General features: G+C 42.0%; 2 protein-coding genes across 2 annotated transcripts; both read left to right on the top strand.

The window, feature by feature from the left end:
• Window positions 1-1,734: 1,734 nt before the first annotated feature.
• On the top strand, window positions 1,735-3,018 carry LOC109189712 (protein FAR1-RELATED SEQUENCE 5-like). The gene has a single exon (XM_019340321.1). It carries the CDS (start codon window positions 1,735-1,737, stop codon window positions 3,016-3,018), a length of 1,284 nt encoding a protein of 427 aa, XP_019195866.1.
• Window positions 3,019-8,995: 5,977 nt separating this feature from the next.
• LOC109189698 (protein FAR1-RELATED SEQUENCE 5-like) lies at window positions 8,996-12,062 on the top strand. Its single transcript, XM_019340309.1, has 3 exons — window positions 8,996-9,026; window positions 9,643-10,456; window positions 10,658-12,062. The coding sequence occupies exons 1-3, from the start codon at window positions 8,996-8,998 to the stop codon at window positions 12,060-12,062; spliced, it is 2,250 nt and encodes a 749-aa protein (XP_019195854.1).
• The last annotated feature ends 8,743 nt before the right edge of the window (window positions 12,063-20,805 follow it).

The following is a 20,805-nucleotide window of genomic DNA, read 5'->3' as shown; positions in this document are numbered from 1 at the left end:
AAATATGAAAGGACGGTAGGAAGCACACGCACAGATAGAACAACGCACACATAATACACCAGTTGCATTAACGTACACCAAAGGCCTGGGCAAAATTAACACACATACACACGTGCACGCTTCGAGGTACGCACATGCACAATTTCATAATCACACCGTGGCATGTTTAAATACGCCTCCAGAAAATGAAGTTGAAAAACCTAATAATGAACATGGCATGGACACTAACTGGTTGATGTGGAAAAATGACAGTAAGGTAGGAAGCACACGCACAGATAGTACAGCGCACACATAATACACCAGTAGTAATAACGTACACCAACGGCTTGGGCAAAAGTAACACACATACCCACATGCACGCTTCTAGGTGCGGCCATGCACAATTCATAACCAGACCGAAGCATGATTAAAAATGACTCATGAAAATGAAACAACTATACTTACAGTCACGGGGAATGTGACTGGCAAAACACGCACACAATTGTACCAAACCGAGCACACATCAGACACCCATAACGTATTCAACACTCCACACAACGTTAATGCTATATAATGAAATTAACAACTGACGAACACTTCTAAACTGTATTTGGTGTGATGAACAGGTGAAGATAATTGCGGACACGGAATACACGAATGTCAAATGGAAATAGGCGCAGACGGTCCGAATACTAGAGACCGGCAACCGAAAAAGAGAAGACCCCATACGAAGGACAGCAATTCGAAACAGTGGAGGCCGGGATTGATTTCTACATAGTATACGCTAAGGAGGCGGGATTTGACGTTAGACACGGCTCAAAACGTAGAAATAGAATGGGAGAAGTATCAATTAAGTACATGTTGTGCTCAAGAGAGGGGTACAAGGCCGAAAGGAAAGACACCAACAACGACTCAAAAGTACGAAAGAGACGAAGGAGAGTGTCAAACAGGATAGGGTGTAAAGCACGTATGGTAATGACAAAGTGCGACACTGGAGGATACAAAGTCCACGCACTCGTGCTCCAACACACACATTGCCTATGCTCAGAACAGGGAAAACCTTTCTTAAAGATAAATCGGCAATTAGACATCGGCCACAAAACTTTTTTGGCACACTGTGCAAAGGCAAACATCGGCCCAACTAAAGCTTTCAGACTATTCAAAGAAATGGTGGGAGGGTTTACGGATATAGGAGCAACATGCATCGACTTCTGCAATTTTAGGCGTGACCTATTAGCGTACATAGCTGAGGCAGACGCCCAAATGGTGATTGAAGACATGTTCAAAAGAAAAGAAGAAAATCCGGACTTCTATTTCGATTTCGATATAGACGAAGAAGCTCAATTATCTAGGTTATTCTGGGCAGACGCAGTGCTTGCTTCGGCGATGTGATGTCATTCGATGCTACGTACAGCACGAACAAGTACGACTCTAAATAAGTTATGCATATTTTGCGTCGACTGTGCATGATAGGAAATAATGTGTGCGCATCGGTATACTGTGATTTACTAATCTACCTGTGTGCGCACAGTAATAAATAGTGTGCGCACCAGCGTGCCACCCACCAATAGCACACCCACAAAGATATGTGCGCACAACTAATTCCAACCATGCTTACATTGCAGGTACAAGTTATTTTTCGTACCATTCACCGGAGTGGATAATCACAAGAGATGCATTACGTTTGGTGCGGGACTAATTGCAAAAGAAGACGTAGAGTAATACGAGTGGCTAGTATAGAAGTTTAAAACCGCAATGGAATACACCCCAAGATGCACGATAACTGACCAAGATCCAGCGCTAAAGATAGTAATGCCACAAGCTATGCCAACAACTAGGCACAGGTTCTGTATGTGGCACATTATGACAAAAGTAGGGGAGAAGGTAGGGGTTGCATTGTGGCATAACACCGACTTCAAGAAGGTGCTAAATAGTACCGTATGGGATGACACATTGACGGTTGATGAATTCGAGAGAAAATGGGACACACTTATAAAAGACTACCAACTTGAGGAACACAGATGGTTTGCCCAATTGTATGAAGCACGTGCGTTATGGATACCAGCGTACTTCAATGACATAGAAATGGGAGGACTCCTCAGGACAACTTCACGGTCAGAATCAGAAAACAGCTATTTTGGTAAATTTACAAACAACCACAGCAGCTTGGTAGAATTTATAGCACAATTCAACAGTGCCATCAGAGAGCAGCGTCATAAGCAAAAACGACTAATCGCAGAGAATGAAGGTTCATACCCTGAAACTAAAACCCCTTTGAGTATTGAGAAGCACGCTGCTAAAGTGTACACAATCAACGTATTCTATGAATTCCAAGAAGAGGTATGGGAAGGCAGTTTCACGTGCCACATCACCGACAAACCCGTAGGTGACATACGAACTTACAAAGTTGAGGAAACGGGAGGAAAAATGTATGAAGTAACCGAAGCTCCGAACGAGACGAAAATAGAGTGTGCATGCAAGAAATTCACCCGTGTTGGTATACTATGCAAACACGTACTAGCAGTTATGAAGGCAACAGGGTACGAATCAATCCCAGAAAGGTATTTAGTTCCACGATGGAGAAGAGACGCATGTGCACACCCAATACACGATGTGCCGTGGGCAAAAACTACCAATATCCCCACCACAAATGAATCATCAAGAGTAGCCAATCAACTTTGGAGCGAATTCTACAACTGCATGGGATTAGTTAGTGGTTGGCCTAACAAAATGGACCAAATGCTAGCAACCTTGCAACAACTGAAGCAAGACCTACAAAAGGAGCGGCAACAACCACTCGACAGTGGAAACACCGAAACTATGTTCGAAACACTACTAGGATCAAGCAAGCCAGGAGACATACAAATAAAACCACCAAAGGTCGCAAAGAACAAAGGAAGTGGGAAGAGACTCAAAAGCAACAAAGAGAAAGCAATCACAAAGACCCAAAAGAAAAAAGAGAGGACATGCAATATATGCGACCTCCCAGGCCACAACAGCCGCACCTGTCCAGAAAAGGTAGCACCGGACGAAGCTTAGAGTACTATTTATTCCAAAAATATTGTTGAATGCAATTTATAATTACGAACCAAAATCGTTGCAGCGTACTTTGTGTTTTTAAGTGAACATTGCATATTAAAAGTTTTAGGACACAAGCATACACCCAATGCACGCATCCCACCAAAGGTGTGCACACAACCGAATAAAATAAAAAAAAAGGAAGCACACAGACACACAAGGACACGCACACATCTCGAAAAGGGAAAAGAAAGCTACAACAGCAAAAACACCGTATCGCACACATGGTTCCACACAGTGCACACATGAAAGTAAACAACAGTACGCCCATTACCGTGAACCACGCTTAGAAATAATTAAAAAAACATTACCACGAAATCCCTACGCACGCTGGCACTGCAAGCACGCGCACACATGCCCATCTGGAAAAACAAAAAAACCCGCAAACCAAGCCGTACCGCACATATGGTAACAGAACATTACACACATGTAAGAGAAAAACACACCGCCAATTACCGTGAACTGAAATCATGATAGATCTTAACGTTAGTTCGCAAAGCACACGTAAGGAATACTACGCGCACACCCCCTTAAAGGAGTGTATAGGACACGGGCTGGAACCAAAAATAATACAAAGACGAGGCAAAAGTTAATATCACACGACTGCGCTCACGTGTAGCCACATACATGCACACAAACTAAAATTGGAGAGGAGACAAGGCGTAATACGAAGCTACAGTAATAACCGTTTTATATAAACAAAACCAAAAGAACCCATGTGTGGTCCACTGTACCACCATAAACATCCAACAGAACGTCAAGTAAAACACAAACATCCCAACGCCAAAAACCGCGCACAGTAATAAATAACGGAGTGCACAGAATACCAAAAAGCCAACAATTACAACCTAAATAATCAACAAGTCTAGACAGAGGGCAGAGGAGCCAAAATGGACTGGTACGCTCGCGAAAGATTACGCTGCCTGTGCACGTTAAACTCCGAAACTACAATCTCCGACATGTAACGTAACCTAAGCTTATGCAAAGTAGTAGTGTCCCCCTTCAATAAACCGCAATCCCAATCACGAACACGCTGGCCAACATATGTCTCCATATGACGCATGAGAAAAACCCCGCAATCAATCTTGTTCTTCGAATCCCGCCAAGACATTTGCAAACGCTTCGCCTCAACACAAACACAAGTAGCAGACCGAGAAGGAGAGCGAACCTCATAGAATCGGGAAAGCGTCCCCATCTGAAACACAAAAAATATAATATCCATTCAAAAACCAATTCAAAAACCAACGGATAAAAGAATTCCATAAACAGAATAACATAGGGAAAGGGGTTCAGAGAGAGACACACTCACCAAATCCTTAACACAGTCCCCATATTTCTCGGCCTTTGATCTGGGATTCGAATCATTGTCAATGATGACATAGCGAAACCGTGGGAAATCAACACAAAGCAAGAAAAAATGGCCCCGACGCAGAATTGGGAAAAACAGCTGCACACAACACACGCAAACATAAGGGTGCAGTCTATCTATGCACGTAACTGTAACCTGCCTAGCACAACAGGTAAGCGTGCACAATACAACATGATGCGTGCACAAACAACGACCATACCATGTCAACTTCAGAAATATCGTCATAGGGCGATAGCTCCAAATCCATCAACAACCGCTCAGTGAACCAAGCGAGCCTCTTCTCGGGGGGTGGGAAGTATCAACAACCGTATTCAACTACAAGCCCGACAAAAACAAAAACACATAAACCAACAAATACAAAAACAAGAAACACAAAAACACCACCGAAAAGGGAAATGAAGGAATTAAAACAAACCGTCGTGAACGTAGAAGCAAAAAGGCGTGACGGTGCAGCACGAGCCTTAGTCACCTCACGACGATTTAGAACAGCCGCCCATGCATCTATAACGGCCACGTCAACCTCAGAACCCGGAGTCAGCGACAACAGACCCTCCCATGACACAGTTCGTCTACCGACACAAAAAATAGATTCACCCCTAACATAATCAAACGGTAAATACAAACAATAAACCAAAAATGCAAACCACCAAAACAAACAAAACAGGAAAACTAACATGTCAGCAGGAGAACCACCCAACAACCAATTCACTATTAATGCATCCTCTGGAAGGTTAGGCATGGGAAACGCAACATCTTCGCGAGAGGCAGCTGGCTCATACTGAAGAGGGGCAACAACAACTGGGGGGACAGCCCCGGGAGGGATAACGGGACGAAGCGCTTTAACCGGAGCCGCACACCCCGGACCTTCAGACAACGGGGGCTCAGAAACAATAGCCGCTTTAAGACACTCCTGCCATGCAACAACAAAATGAGGGGGGGAAACACCAAACACACCCCACATACGTAATAAAACAAAGCAGTACTAATACCTAAAAACTACTAACGTGCACACGTACAACACACGAAAAAGCACACAACCCCCAAATAATAAATACATGACGCCCGATCACAACTGCTACAAAGATCTATACCAACAACTAAAATAACAAACAAATACAAAAGATATGCCCAACTACCAACACTCAAAAGCAAATAAACCCAACCAAAACTACCAAAAAAAAAAAAAAAAAACCAGCTTGATCTAAAGTGCACACGTACAAACACGAACAAGCACACTACTTAAATTTAAGAAAAAACACGAACCAAAAAAGAACCAACCTCAACTGGAGTAGCTGCCTGTGTACAATCCGACGTAGAGCACCCACCGAGATCTGAACCAACATCACCAAATTGAAAGGTGTTAACCAAAACGTGACATTGTACCTGTTCGTTCCGTAGGTTGCATCGAAGGAAATCACATCACCAAAGCTCGCGAAACTTTGGCGACCACTGTGGTCAGCCCCAAAAAGACGCGCAACGTGGTTTCCGTCATCAAGATGGTAATCGAAGAAAAAGTCTTCGCAGTTCTCACGCTTCTGCCGAAACGTGGCAATAATCATCTCTCCATCCTTTTCATCAACATATGTTTGAATGTCGCGTTTGAAATTATGAAACTCCATATATGTTGCACCAACATCAACAAATGACCCTGCTGCTTCCCTGCATAACTGAAAACTTTTAGAACCACCAACATTAGCCTTAACACAATTTGCAAGGAATGATTGTTGTGCTACATCTAGCTTCCGATTGATCCGCATGAATAGCTTTGAAGGCTCGGAGACATGCTATGGGTGTGTTCCTCAACAAAAGTAGACACCTTAAATTCCCCAATGTTGTCCTGTTTCAGGCAAATCCTAGCGTTGCACCTAACTCTATTCACCACGCGTTTCCTACGTTGGATGCTCTTACCACTGCCGCCACCATCCGCGAGGGCAGATTTGCTCCTACCGCCACTCTTGACTCCCTCCCGGCTACAAACTAAATAACGCATAGTAATTTGGCCACCGCGGCCTTGCTGTAGGGACCCATGTCTCACAGAAAACCCACATGTCCTTGCATAGGTCATATAGAATTGAACACCTTCGGTTAGTGATTTGAAGCGACACCCAACGAACGGGGTAACACCACTATCCACAGTAGGCCACCAATACTTGACTGGTATGGTGGCATACACATCCTGGCTACCGTTCTCTGTCTCGTCCACCCCTGCGAGAAACAAAATAAATAAATAAATAAAACAAAAAAAAAAATAATAACTAGTCACGATATCAAAAAAATAACATTATAAGATTGCAATGATGCAAGCAGAATAACTAGTCCAAAAAGCAATGGGAATTAGTGTATTATTTTTGCGCATACCACTCTTAAACCGAGGTCCGGAAGTGACCACTCCGTCTCAAACACCAAACTCATATCTCTCAATATAGGGTACAGCAGTATAATGCATCACAATCTTTATTTTACACAGGGGAGACGACCAAATTAAATTGAATGCAACAAATGAATGAGTGCACACCTAAATGCATACAAATTTTAGTATATTTGGAAAGGGAAAAACTTTGCACATGAATACGTGAAAGCCAGTAAAAAAAAAATAATAATAATAATAAAAAAAAAAAAAAAAAGAACACAGTTGGGGGGTAAACGCAGAGTTTACTGTATGAAGGCAGTAAACTAACACAGCTGGGGGAAACAAACTAGAATGCATTTACACTTAACCATCATTACATATACATACACAGAACATTAAATATTTATGAGAGTACCTACAAAACCAATCAAGTATTACACTTAACCATCATTACATGCACCGGCACACACAGAACATTAAATATTAATGAAAGTACCTACAAAACCAATCCAGTATTACACTTAACCATCATTACATACCCCTTCAATGCATTGATGAAAATGCATTGAATTAAATTAACATTATACTTATTACTAGTTGGTGAAAATCGTTATTGTTATTTTTTCTCACCCAACCATCCTGCATTATCCTTTCATACTGCTATATACCAAATACTCACTGAGTGCATAAATTCTTTCCGGCCACAATAAGTTGGGAAAAAAAATTATAACTAGTTTTGACAGCCACAACAAAGTAAATGACATCTTTATAGCTAGTATTTTCCCCACCAAATTGCTCTTAATTGCGAAATCCATGCCACTCTGCCTTACATATCCTACCACCTCCTAATCTAATTCCATTTATCCCATCCAGGGAAATTGTATATAGCTGCCAACATTCTTTAGAAGTGGCTATTTCAATTGGGTATCAAACAATTAATGACAGAATGGTTGATCGATAGAGTTGATTTAGTTAGAAATTTGGCTTGGCTATTGACACATAGATTTACACTTGGCAGTGGTTCCAGTGCTGTTTAAACATTCACTGAGAGAACTCCAGAATAAGAGTTACCACCTCAGGGACCTAGTCATTATGGGATAACGAGAGAAACACCCATGTACCTGATGGCATCGGACGGTCCTCGCCGTCGACGGACGGTTGCACCGGTGGCAGACGAACTTCCGTACTCATGGTCGCGGTGGCTTGGGTGAGGGGCTGCCAATGTTCCGCGCCGTCGCCGGGCAGTCCGACGTCCGTATTAAAGGATGCGGTCGCTCGGTGAGGGGCCGCCAATGCATCGGTGGCAGTCCGGCATGCGTACTCATGGTCGCGGGCGCTCGGGTGAGGGGCCGCCAATGCTGCGCGCCGTCGCCGGATGGTTGCACCGGAGGCAGACCAACATCCATACTAATGGTCGCGGTGGTTTGGGAGAGGCGCTGCCAACGCTCCGCGTAGTCGCCGGATGGTTGCACATGCGTACTCATGGTCGTGGTGGCTCGGGTGATGCACGCCGACGTCGGATGGGTGCTAGGTCCTCCCTCTCGTCGAAAACACAATGTCCAGGGTCTCACGGCCGATACACAAACTGCCCGCGCGGAAGACACACACAGGGTTAATATATCCGCGGTCTATCGGTGATTCAAACTGCACAAAATGTAATTACCCTATGTAAGCCGGTCCACGGGATGTACGGTGTAGTTTATTCCCAACCATCAGATAATTCACATCTGTGCACCGTATTAATCCGCACGTTTACACCATAACAAAATTGTGCACTACAAAAGTACCCTCTATATATATATATATATATATATATATATATATATATATATATATATATATATATATATATATATATATATATATATATATATATATATATATATATGGTTGCATTCACATGCAAACACCATTAAAATACAAACCTGTGGACAAATATAAGCCATTAGATTAGATGAGATTAATGGTTTGGATGTAATATGCAATAATTCACGCCAGCCTAACATAGCATGTGAAAAGGGCAAATCAGACAAATTGATTAAATCCTAATTAAGGTTAAAACACAATTACACTACTCTGCCTAAATTAAAGGAGTTTAATTACAGTATAATTAGACATCCTCCTCCAAATAGAACACTCCCATCCCGGCACCAAAAACCAGCAAAACCCATACCACCGTGCAAAAGAAGAGACACCGGCGCAATTTGAAGGAGACGGCCATGGAGAACAGCCCGTGCACAGCATTCCCAGGTAAACCCCGAAATACGATTATTTATAGAGCAAAGCACACCGTGCTTACAATTTGAAAAATATGAGCATACGTGTATTCATGAGTAAGAAGCTATTACTGTTTGAAATATTTAGGGTTCCATTAACGTGCTTTGTCATTGAACGGTATGATCAAGGGCGAATTCATGAATTAGAAGATATTACTGTTTGAAATATATACGGTTGCATTACAGTGGTTATTTGTTGAAAGTATGAGCATAACTGTATTAGTGAATAGGAAGCTATTACTGTCTGAAATATATGAAAATTTAACGGGGAAACCCAGTGCAAATAGCAGTTACGGGAAACCCTGCATAAGCACACTAGATTAAAACTGAGAGCACACGAGAGTTGCAGAAAATGAAGAACTAAGCACACAGTTAAATAGTGACGTGCACATATAAAAAAAACATGTGTACTTACAGTGCATATGTTGGGACATGTGAGCACACGAAAATGGAAAGCCGGGCACACAGGCGCACAGTATTAAACCAAGCATGCACATAACATAGACCCCAAATTGCACCACAATTACACAGTGAAGCACATCATTCATTACTCCACGAAAACTGAAATATATAATTGTTATGTTGAGCAGGTGACGCCCACCGTGCACAGCACGAAATGGAATGCGAAATGGAAATACATGACGATGGAACAAAATACTGGACACCACCAACAACAAAAGAAAAAACACCGTTCGAAGGACAGCGATTCAAAACAGTTGAAGACGGAATTCAATTCTACGAGGAGTATGCTAAGGTTGCCGGATTTGATGTTAGGCATGGATCAAAACGCAAGAATCGATTCGGGCAAGTGTCAATAAAATACATGCTGTGCTCACGCGAGGGTTACAAGGCTGAACGGAAGGAACCCAACAATAGCTCAACAGTAAAGCAGAGACGGCGGAGAGTGTCCAACAGGATAGGCTGTAAGGCACGCATGGTAATGACAAAGAGTGACAAAGGCGGATATAAAGTACATGCAATCCAACTAAGACATACCCATTGTTTATGCTCAGATGCGGCTAAAGCTTTTTTAAAGATAAATAGGCAACTTGACATCGGCCACAAAACCTTTCTGGCTCACTGTGCAAAGGCAAATATCGGACCCACAAAAGCTTTCAGATTGTTCAAAGAGATGGTGGGGAGTTTTACAGATGTAGGAGCAACATGCATCGACTTTTGCAATTTTAGACGGGACCTATTGGCCTATATAGCTGAGGCCGACGCCCAAATGGTGATAGAAGACATGTTCAAAAGAAAAGAGGATAACCCGGACTTCTATTTCGATTTCGACATAGACGAAGAAGCACAATTAACAAGGTTATTCTGGGCGGACGCCGAATGTCGAAGGAATTATGCATATTACGGCGATGTCATGTCATTCGACGCCACATACAGTACAAACAGGTAGACATCGTAATAGCTTTTAAATATTTTGACCGCCTACTGAGCATACGACGTATACATGGTGTGCGCGGTGAGCAGCAAAGAGGGGGTAAAGGGCGTGCTGAACATTGAAAATCACCGTGCGCACCAGCGTGCAGAATATTAGTAGGCAGTTTACTATAAGTATGGTTAAAACTAATTACAATCATGTTTACACTGCAGGTACAAGTTAGTGTTCGTCCCTTTCACAGGGGTTGATAACCACAAAAGGTGCATAACATTCGGGGCCGGGTTGATTGCGAAAGAAGATGTAGAGTCATATGAGTGGCTAGTCACGAAGTTCAAAACTGCAATGGAATACACACCAAGATGTACTACAACTGACCAAGATCCAGCACTAAAAATAGTAGTACCACACATTATGCCAACAACAAGGCATAGATTCTGTATGTGGCACATCATGTCAAAAGTTGGGGAGAAGGTGGGGGTTGCATTGTTGCACAACGCAGACTTCAAAAAGGAACTAAATAACACCGTATGGGATGACACATTAACGGTTGATGAATTTGAGCGGAGATGGACAACACTAATGAGGAACTACAATCTTGAAGAACACCGGTGGTTTGCCCAACTGTACGATGCACGTGCATCGTGGATACCTGCATACTTCAATGACTTACCGATGGGAGGTCTACTAAGGACCACATCACGGTCAGAATCAGAAAACAACTACTTCGGTAAATTTACAAACCACCATAGCAGTTTGGTAGAATTTATGGCACAATACAACAGTGCCATTGGAGAACAAAGGCATAGACAATCAAAACTCAACGCAGAAAATGAAGGTTCGTACCCTGAAACTAAAACCCCTCTGAGTATTGAAAAGCACGCTGCTAGAGTTTACACCGTTAATATATTCTATGAATTCCAACAAGAGGTATGGGATGCCAGCTTCAACTGCCACATTACCGACAAGAATAACGTAGGTGACATATGGACTTACAAAGTTGAAGAAACTGGTGGAAGACTGTTTGAAGTAACAGAAATCCCAAGCACGAAGCTAATAGAGTGTGCATGCAAGAAATTCAATCGTGTCGGTCTACTCTGCAAGCATGTGCTACAAGTGATGAAGACAAAAGGGTATGAAAAAATCCCACAACATTATATCGTCCCACGATGGACACGAGACGCATGTGCACACCCAATATATGATGTCCCATGGGCAAAAAGAACACCCAAATCCAAGGCAAATGAAACAACACAAGTTGCAAATCAACTATGGAATGAATTCTACAATTGCATGGGATTAGTGAATGGTTGGCCAGAAAAGATGGACCAAATGTTGGCAACATTGCAACAACTCAAGAAGGACCTAGAAAACGAAAGGCAACAAACACAAGAGGGTCTGAACAATGAATCCGTGTTTGAAAGACTAGTCGGATCAAGCAAACTGAGCGACATACAAATAAAACCCCCCCAAGTTGCAAAGAACAAAGGGAGTGGGAAGAGACTCAAAAGCAACCGAGAAAAAGCCGCCACGAACAACCAAAAGAGAAAGGAAAGAACATGCAACATATGCGATCTCCCGGGGCACAACAGCCGCACCTGTCCAGCTAAACTTGCATAAGACAAAGATTGTAGTAGTTGAATACAACAACAGATGAAATAATATAATTATGTTTACATTTACGAACCATGTTTACATACTTCTATGAAACAAACATTTTTATGGCCTATATACGCACATAAAAATACCCAACAGCCAATGAACAACGCATGGGGGGCAAATAACTATTTTCTGGGTAAAAAAATAAAAAGTAAAAAAAAACGAACACAAAAGCAGCATGACGCGCACAGTAACGAACACTAAACGAACGAATGCGCGCACAGCGGGAACCTTATATGCGCACAACCATCCATTAGTCATAAAACCCCGCCCCGGGGAGCACACTTCAAAACTATGACGCGCACAGTAACAAAGATGAATTGAGTAACGCGAGTCGGCAACACACACATAGGATACTATGAAGACGCACAAAGATCCAACAGCGACCACATACGAAGGTAACCGACACACTAACAAAGCACACCGTGCACACTAACAGAAATGAATTAATTAATGCGACATAAGGATGAACACACGGAGCAAAATATAAGTACACAGAACAGTGACCAAGCACACACGACTGTGAAAATGCGCGTAAAATTAATATAATAAATATACGCACCACGTCAGAAATTAAAAAACAACGAAACTAAACCATGAGTTAAGCGCAATATACAAAAAATGTGCGGCCAGCACAAGTAGCAAAAATAAACCACCGTAAACGCAGAACACAAAAACAGTGTGCGCATTACATGCACCACCAAAAAACACAACATAAGAGAAGTAAAAAAACGGCACTAAGTGGAAGGGGGATGAACTGAGATCGACTGGTAAGCGCGAGCGAGGTTGTCTTCCCTCATCACATTAAACCGCGAAGTGACCAACTCATTCATGTACCGCAACCGTAACTTATGCAACACCGTACTGTCTCCCTTAACTAAGCCACAATCCCACTCCCGAACCCGCTGACCAACAAATGTCCCCATGTGCCGCATTAAGAAAATACCAGAATCAATCTTATTCTGCGAATCACGCCATCCCATCTGCAACCGCTTGGATTCAACACCAGCACAAACAGTAGCCCTTGAAGGAGAAATGTCTTCAAAAAACTCAAATAGGATTGCCTTCTAGAATTGGGAGAAACAAAACATAAATCAGAAAAAAATGCAAACTATAGCAATTGATACAAGCCCAAAAGGATACAAAAAATATTAACAAGATAAACAAAATCATTTGGAAGTAATACAAAGAGCACTAACCAACACATCAACACAAGGACCATACTTGTCTGCCTTCGCACCGGGATGAGAGTCATTATCAATAATCTCATATCGCCCACGGACAAAATCAAAGCACAATAGGAAATAATGACCACGGCGTTGAATCGGGAAAAAAATCTGCACACAACAATGGCATTAAATATCAAGTGAAATTACTGTGCAGGAAAATAGAATCCCCGCAAAATATGAGAAGATGAAAGCATCAAAAAACCACCAAACTCAACAACACCAATCATACCATATCGATCTCCGTAATATTATCATACGGTGATAAACGAAGATCCATCAGCAACCTCTCACGAAACCACACAACCCTCCGATCCCATAGACGGGACGTATCAACAACAGTAATGAGCTAACAAAAACGACCAACCAAGCACAACAGAAAACCTGTCAATAGTAAACCAAAAAACCCACAAAATATAAATTGAAATGCAATATATGGAACTACAACTAACCGTGGTCGCCGTAGACACAAAAAGGCGTGACGGGGCCGACCGAGGCTTAGTAGCCTCCAAACAATTAAGCACCGCAGCCCAAGCATCTATAACTGCACAATCAACCTGTGACCCTGGAGTAAGCGATAACAAATTCTCCCAAGTCGCAGACCTAACACCGACTGAAAATATAGTACGCCCCCTACAGCAACAAATACACCAAACAATCACGAAAAAATACAAACTACGCGACTCACCGAACACAAAGAAACAAACACACAAAACTAACATGTCAGCAATCGAACCCCCAAGCAACCAATTCACAATTAACGCCTCTTCTGGAACATCAGGAACAGGAAACGTAACAGACTCACTAACGCTGAACGACTGGTACTGCAGGCGAGAGGCAACGACCGGAATATGAGAAGCAGGAGACTTACTAGGATGAACAGGTTTAACCGGAGCCGCACACCCCGGCCCCCCAGAAACCGTCGGGCCAGTCAAACCACTACCACCAACACACACCTGCGCAACAAACAACCGTAACATGTACTACCCTGACCAAACACAACCACCAAACCAGCCATAAGAAAATAAGAGACAAAAAAGCACATGTAGTACAACCCACAATCACACACCCTCAATAACATATGAAAAACATAAAATGCAAGAACAAAATAACGAAACAAACCTCCGTGGGCGTTAAAAACTCCGGACCGTCAGAGGTAGGGTCAGTAGCCAATTCGGTGCCCCCACCATGAACATCAGCCCCCCCACCATTATCAGCACACACAGACCCAGCACACACAGTACCTTGACCCCCACCACGAGAAGCGGGACCCATCACATCTCCAATACCCTACCCCAACAGACACAACCAAAGATATTACAACCAATAGCATAGAAAAAATGTAAACAAAAAAAAAAAGCAACCACACATAAACCAACATATAGACCACACTGACAAGCACACCAACATGCATACACCAGCACACCAGCATGCATACTCCAACACACAACGATGAAAAGCCAAAAACACAAAAGAGCAACTCATCCAACTGCATTTGACAAAAAAAAAAAAAAAAAAAAAAAAAAAAAAAAAAAAAAAAACCAACAAACCTGCCCCGAGGCCCCCAAACCAGCTGGTTCCTCGCACACATTCGCACCCTCCTACAAGGAAACACACACCCAACTTATATAAACCCCACACCAGATTACAAACCAAAAATCAAAGCCAAAAATCAAACACATACAACACAAAGCACAAAAAACCTTACCGAAGGAATAATATTAATCGGCCCAGAATCATCACCGCCAAACCCCGCCGCATTTTCGTTAACTGCCCCAACAACCGCATCAACACCTCCACCCTCAAGACCCGCCACAGCAAAATCTTGAGTTAAGCCAAGACTAAACGAAGGCATATCATTGAGACCACCACCCTCAGAAATGTCACGAAAATCCACATCCAAAGCACGCAACCGGGCCTGAATAGGAGCAAAAAACCGGCGACAAACCTCCCCCTCCACCACCCTACCACGTGCCATCTTGAACAACTGATCCAAGCTAGCAACGGAACTTGCAACAACAGCAGCAGCCTCCCCAACAACACATTCAAACGTCTAGAGTGAACACAAAAAGAACACATACATTAGCATACAAACCTTCATCAGACTAATCCAATTCTGTAAGCACAACCAAGACCAACATTGCGCACATAAAGTAATGAACTAAATAAATTTAAAACAAAAAAGAGTGCAAGACAAACAACTGCGCAATCCAACCTTAGGGCCATACTCGGGGCCATCCCCGTCCACATTCAACCCCACAACAGCAGGCTCGATCTCACCACGACCAAACCCACCAGCAGCCATCTCCGCAGACTCCCTCGCAAAAAGCAACTCCGATGTCCATCCGCGAAACGAAGGCACGAGCCGTGGGACAGAACGCTCAAACGGCAACACACGGTCCACATAAAACACCTGAACGCATGTGCACAACAAAATAAGGAAAATAACACAAAAAAACAGTAAAAACAAAATTTAAAAAAAAAAAAAACAAAAATAACAAACAGAATAATACCGCAACAAACTCCGCAGGACCCACAAAGCATTTATGACGGCCATTAACCCAAGCATCCTGAGTCTCCACCAACAAATCTAGCAGAAGCTTGCACCAATTTAACTCATGGATCCGAGAGACATCATCAAACCAATCAAAATACATTTGATTCGCATATCCATTGCTCATACAACACACCAACGTGGACAGTACCAACATACAAAAATTCCTTTTAAACCAATCGCCACCATCAACCTCACCAATAACCTTGTCTGCAACCATGGACAACGGCACCGCATAACCCCCCTTCCCAAATAATCCCCTCCAATGTTTCAGCATATTACTAATATGCACCCGCTCACGCTTAACCATCTCAATTTCACCCCGCGGAAACCCCAACACCAACTCCACATCCCGCTCATACACAGGAAGGGCCCTACCACCCCCCAAGTCAAACGTCCGCGTCTGCCCATCAAAATTAGTCAAGAGCCAATGCACCAGACTCGGCGGACACTCCGACACCTTGAAATCCAGCAAATGCCCAAATCCTAAACCCCTAATATCATTTTTTTGCCGTACGGACAAATCGTGAAGAGCATCAACAAGAACACCAGTTTGCCCCCGAAACTTAACAGTGGAAAATTCAGAAACCTCTTCTACAAGCTCCTCGCCACCACCAGCGGAATCTTCAGGAGCATTCCACAGCGGGTCTTGCTCCAACCTAGCCAAGAACGCCAACGGTGGCGAAACGAAGTCATCATCACTCGCACACCCCACGCCAACCCCAGGAACACCCTGCAACCCCTTAAGCTTCTTACCTGCAGAAAAAAGAACAACACTACTCACTACACAACCCTGCACACCAACCCACACACCTTCAGCACCACACCCAGCCACATCAATCACAATACAAAACCACACACCCACAATCCCCGCAGAAACATCACCCACACCCCCGCCCCACCAAAAATTCCTGATTTGGAAAACAAATAATCATCCGACCATCGAACAGCTAACAACAATTAAAGCCTGCACAATTATAACAACCGACAACAAAACAAGTAACAACAAAGTAAAAAACTGAAATGCAGTAAAATACAAAAAGAAACTACTATACACCATCAAATAGAATACACCTATCATGCCACACTAGTTTAAATGCAAGACACTATATAGCATACTAAAGATATAAGGATATGTACCAAATAATCTCAACTACTAATAAACAGCATGCCACACTAGTTTAATCTATACTCAACATAAAACATAGTAATCCACACCTCATTCCACAAACATTTAAGCAAAACCCCTAACAAAAAAAAAAAAAACAAAAACAAAAAAAACAAAAAAAACAAAAAAAACAAAAAAAACAAAAAACAAAAACAAAACAGAGACAAAAACTGCCCGGCCGGATGAATAATAAACACCCCTACCGAATCCAAAAAAAAATTACTACATTTATTTCTCTTACTATTTAAACCTTGTTATTTATGCGAACTTAATTGATTCGGACCACCTTAAGTCAATTATAAGTAGTCCCCTCAATTACAATTATTAATGTGCATTATACTGCTCTTTCATTGTTAATTGACACGGGAAGCAGAAAGATGTTTTAGTATACTGCCCTTTCTTTGTTAATTCACACAGTTAGCAAAAAGATGTTTTAGTATACTGCTCTTTCTTTGTTAATTCACACAGTTAGCAAAAAGCTGAAATGGAATCTAATATCGCGGTGAGAAGCTATTGCAAACGAGAGAGACTCATAAGGGTGTGGTTATAACATACGACCAAACATACATTTAAAAAAAAAAAAAAAAAAAAAAAAAAAAAAACAACAACAGCAACGAGAACTACCGGCCGGAAAAACAAACGACCACCCCTTCCGGCCACAAAAACGCCAACAGCCACCCCACCCAGCCACCAAAATCCCCACCGCCCCGGAAACAAACCAACAAACCCCAAAACCCATCCCGCCATACCCTACAAACCAGTACAAAAACAAACCCTAGATGCAAAAATCGAACACAAAATCGGGCAAAAAGACATTGCCCCCCACCTCAATCCACACCTACCAACCACAAAACAACAAACCCCCCAAACTTGAACAGAAACCCAGGCCGAAAAGAGTATAGAAAAAAAAAAAAAAAAAAACAGAGGACTAACCTCGGCCGACATCCGGTGGTCCCCCCCTCTTCAACGTGTCGCGGTCCCCACCACCAACCATGGCAACGTGCGAATGAAGATCGAAAACGAGAAGGAGAGAAGGCAACGCGATTTTCGCACCTCTTCGACGCACTCCCCACGCACGACAAGAGAAGACCAGAAGAATAGGAGAAGTCTCCACCTTGCGCGTGTGTTTGAAAGCCAATCTGACAAGGACTCTCCAACCAAAAATACATTAATACCCTTCTTAAAATAGATATATATATATATATATATATATATATATATATATATATATATATATATATATATATATATATATATATATATATATATATATATATATATATATATATATACCAGTATAAACAAATAATACAAAGCTCATATTAGTACAAAACAATGAAACTTAACTTAAGCTCATATTAGCATACAGGAACACTGGATGCAATTAGATAAGCATAGATAATGTCCTCTTTAATTTTTTTAAAATTCTTACTGTTAAAAAAATTTATCTTTGTATTCCAGCAAAAAACAAAAAACAAACAAATCTTATGCATGCAATTAGATAAACACAGATGCATATTTCAGATCTCAAAATATAAAATTTAATTTCATATTATTATCTAACCCTATAAAACCGGATTTAATGGATTGTGAAATCAAAATATTTAGATTAAAAAAAAAAAAAAAGATTACAAGCATTACCTTTGAATTTTTCTGAAATCGCGATTTTGAAATTTCGCGATCTAGGGTTTCTTCGTCCGAAAACGGTAACGCCCTCAGAATCAACTGCATGTAAGAACCAAAACACTTAACTATTGTTTAATTTTTTGGGTCTTTTGAATTCTTTGGTAAGTATACGGAGTATTTAGGGTTTTAATTTGGAAAGATGGAGTGAAATTGCTAGAAATCGAAGTAGAGAACGTGGAGGGATCTGGACAGAGTAGCTAAACAAGAGAGATATACATGCAATGACAGATGGAGAGGAAGACGACAGAGAAGAGATCGGAGGGAGACAACAAACTCATTTTTTCCGTTGTGGTGTATTCTTTTCTGTGTCCTCCATTTTTCTGTGATAAATTCATTAAAGAATTCTGCGTGCTTTCGTAGTGTTGGGATTTTCAACTTGAAGCAGTACTACTTTACCGCCGATAAAAAGCTCGCGATGCGTCGTTGCTTTAGGACTGAAAAAACGGCAGTGTTCTGTGTCGTGTTAACGACTAGGGTATCGCTCCCACTGATAGCACAGAAACAAACACGCAGCTCAATATCATAATTTAGGGAATTAGAATGATGTTTTCGATGTTATGAGACACAGCAGGAGGCTCGCTTTTATACTGCTACTACCCTTCTTATAGCCTTAGCGAAACTGTAGGCGTTGTATTTATGAGATGATCCACTAAAATAGAGATCAAAACAATGACCGAGCAACAAAACTTTTCACACCACATGTGGTCCAGGCGGGCAGCGATGACGCGTACGGGGTTTTCCCCTCGTTCCCTCTCCATAACACTTCAAGCCTTCTCTAGGGAGTTCAAGTATATAAGGGAAGGAAGGGAAAGCTAACAAATCAATGTGGGACATTCACTTTAAACAAATGACCATTAAATGAGTTCCCACTTGAAGCCTTGGCTTTGAATGTTTCTCAACAATCCCCACACATTCGAAGGTGTAAGGCTTAACGAAGAGCAACTGAGCGTAACAAACAAGAGATAGCTTTCATGTCAGTGTGTTAAACTTGAACTGACAAGTAGTGGCACTAAGTAATCCACTATCCGAGAGTGAACAGAATCTTGAACTCTTCGGCTAGTTGAATTTTGAACTTATGTGCACCTCGTTAGCTCCATTTGTTGTACACTTTGTATAGTTATTGGATAACCATGTATTAGCCCTGTTTTGTCTGTCTCAGCACAGACATTCCACTCCACCGAGTGTACTTCACCGTAGACTGCCAACCGTGGACTACGACGAGTGGACTAATTTATAGACTGCTTATAAATACGAGTCTTTCCATGATTTCGTTTGACCACCGAAGTGGTGTCCATCATGAATTTCTCACCTCATTGGCTTTTAAGCCCATCTCCCTTGATGTATCAAGGATAGCCTTTCGATTTAGGCCTTTCGTGAAAGGATCAGCTATATTCCTTTCAGATATCACAAACTCCATTGTGATTACCCCATTCAATATTAACTGTCGTACAGACTCATGTCTGACTCTTATGTGTCTTCTTTTCCCAGTGTAGACACTATTTTGTGCCACACATATGGCAGTTTGTGAATCACAATGAATCGCACGGCGAGAGCAGGACTCCCCCACAATGGCACATCTGCCAATAAATTTCTTAGCCACTCAGCCTCTTGGCTAGCCAGATCTAAAGCTATGAACTCTGCTTCCATAGTTGATCTGGCTATGCACGACTGTTTGGTTGATTTCCACGACACTGCAGCCCCACATAGTGTGAATACATATCCACTTGTAGAGCTTACATCATCATTGTCGTTTACCCAGTTCGCATCACAGAACCCTTCTAGCACAGCTGGGTATCCTTTGAAGTTGAGACCCCAGTCTAACGTGCATCTAAGATACCGGAGTATCCTTTATAGTGCGTCCCAATGTGGGCCTCTAGGGTTATGAGTGAAACGACTAAAATCAAAATAGTTCATCAAGAACATTAGACCATCAAGATAATTGTAACATATCAAAAAATCAAAATATCAATTCTTGATTACGCGATCAGTCTATATTAATGTGAATACTTTAAGGTCTCATCCAATTTGGTAACTCCATCTAAAAGTGATTTTAGAATAAAAAACAAAATG

The sequence above is a fragment of the Ipomoea nil genome, unplaced genomic scaffold, assembly GCF_001879475.1.
Source record: "Ipomoea nil cultivar Tokyo-kokei standard unplaced genomic scaffold, Asagao_1.1 scaffold1562, whole genome shotgun sequence".
Lineage (NCBI taxonomy): Eukaryota > Viridiplantae > Streptophyta > Magnoliopsida > Solanales > Convolvulaceae > Ipomoea > Ipomoea nil.
Note: the sequence above shows the minus strand (reverse complement) of the source record. Positions and strands in the feature narration are given on the sequence as shown.

Bases quoted from the DNA above. Each gene is read 5' to 3' on its own strand.
- LOC109189712 (XM_019340321.1), top strand. From the start codon at position 1,735: ATGGAATACACCCCAAGATGCACGATAACTGACCAAGATCCAGCGCTA.
- LOC109189698 (XM_019340309.1), top strand. From the start codon at position 8,996: ATGGAGAACAGCCCGTGCACAGCATTCCCAG. The intron at 9,027-9,642 runs GTAAACCCCGAA...TATGTTGAGCAG, and splicing joins CCCGTGCACAGCATTCCCAG to GTGACGCCCACCGTGCACAG. The intron at 10,457-10,657 runs GTAGACATCGTA...TTTACACTGCAG, and splicing joins GCCACATACAGTACAAACAG to GTACAAGTTAGTGTTCGTCC.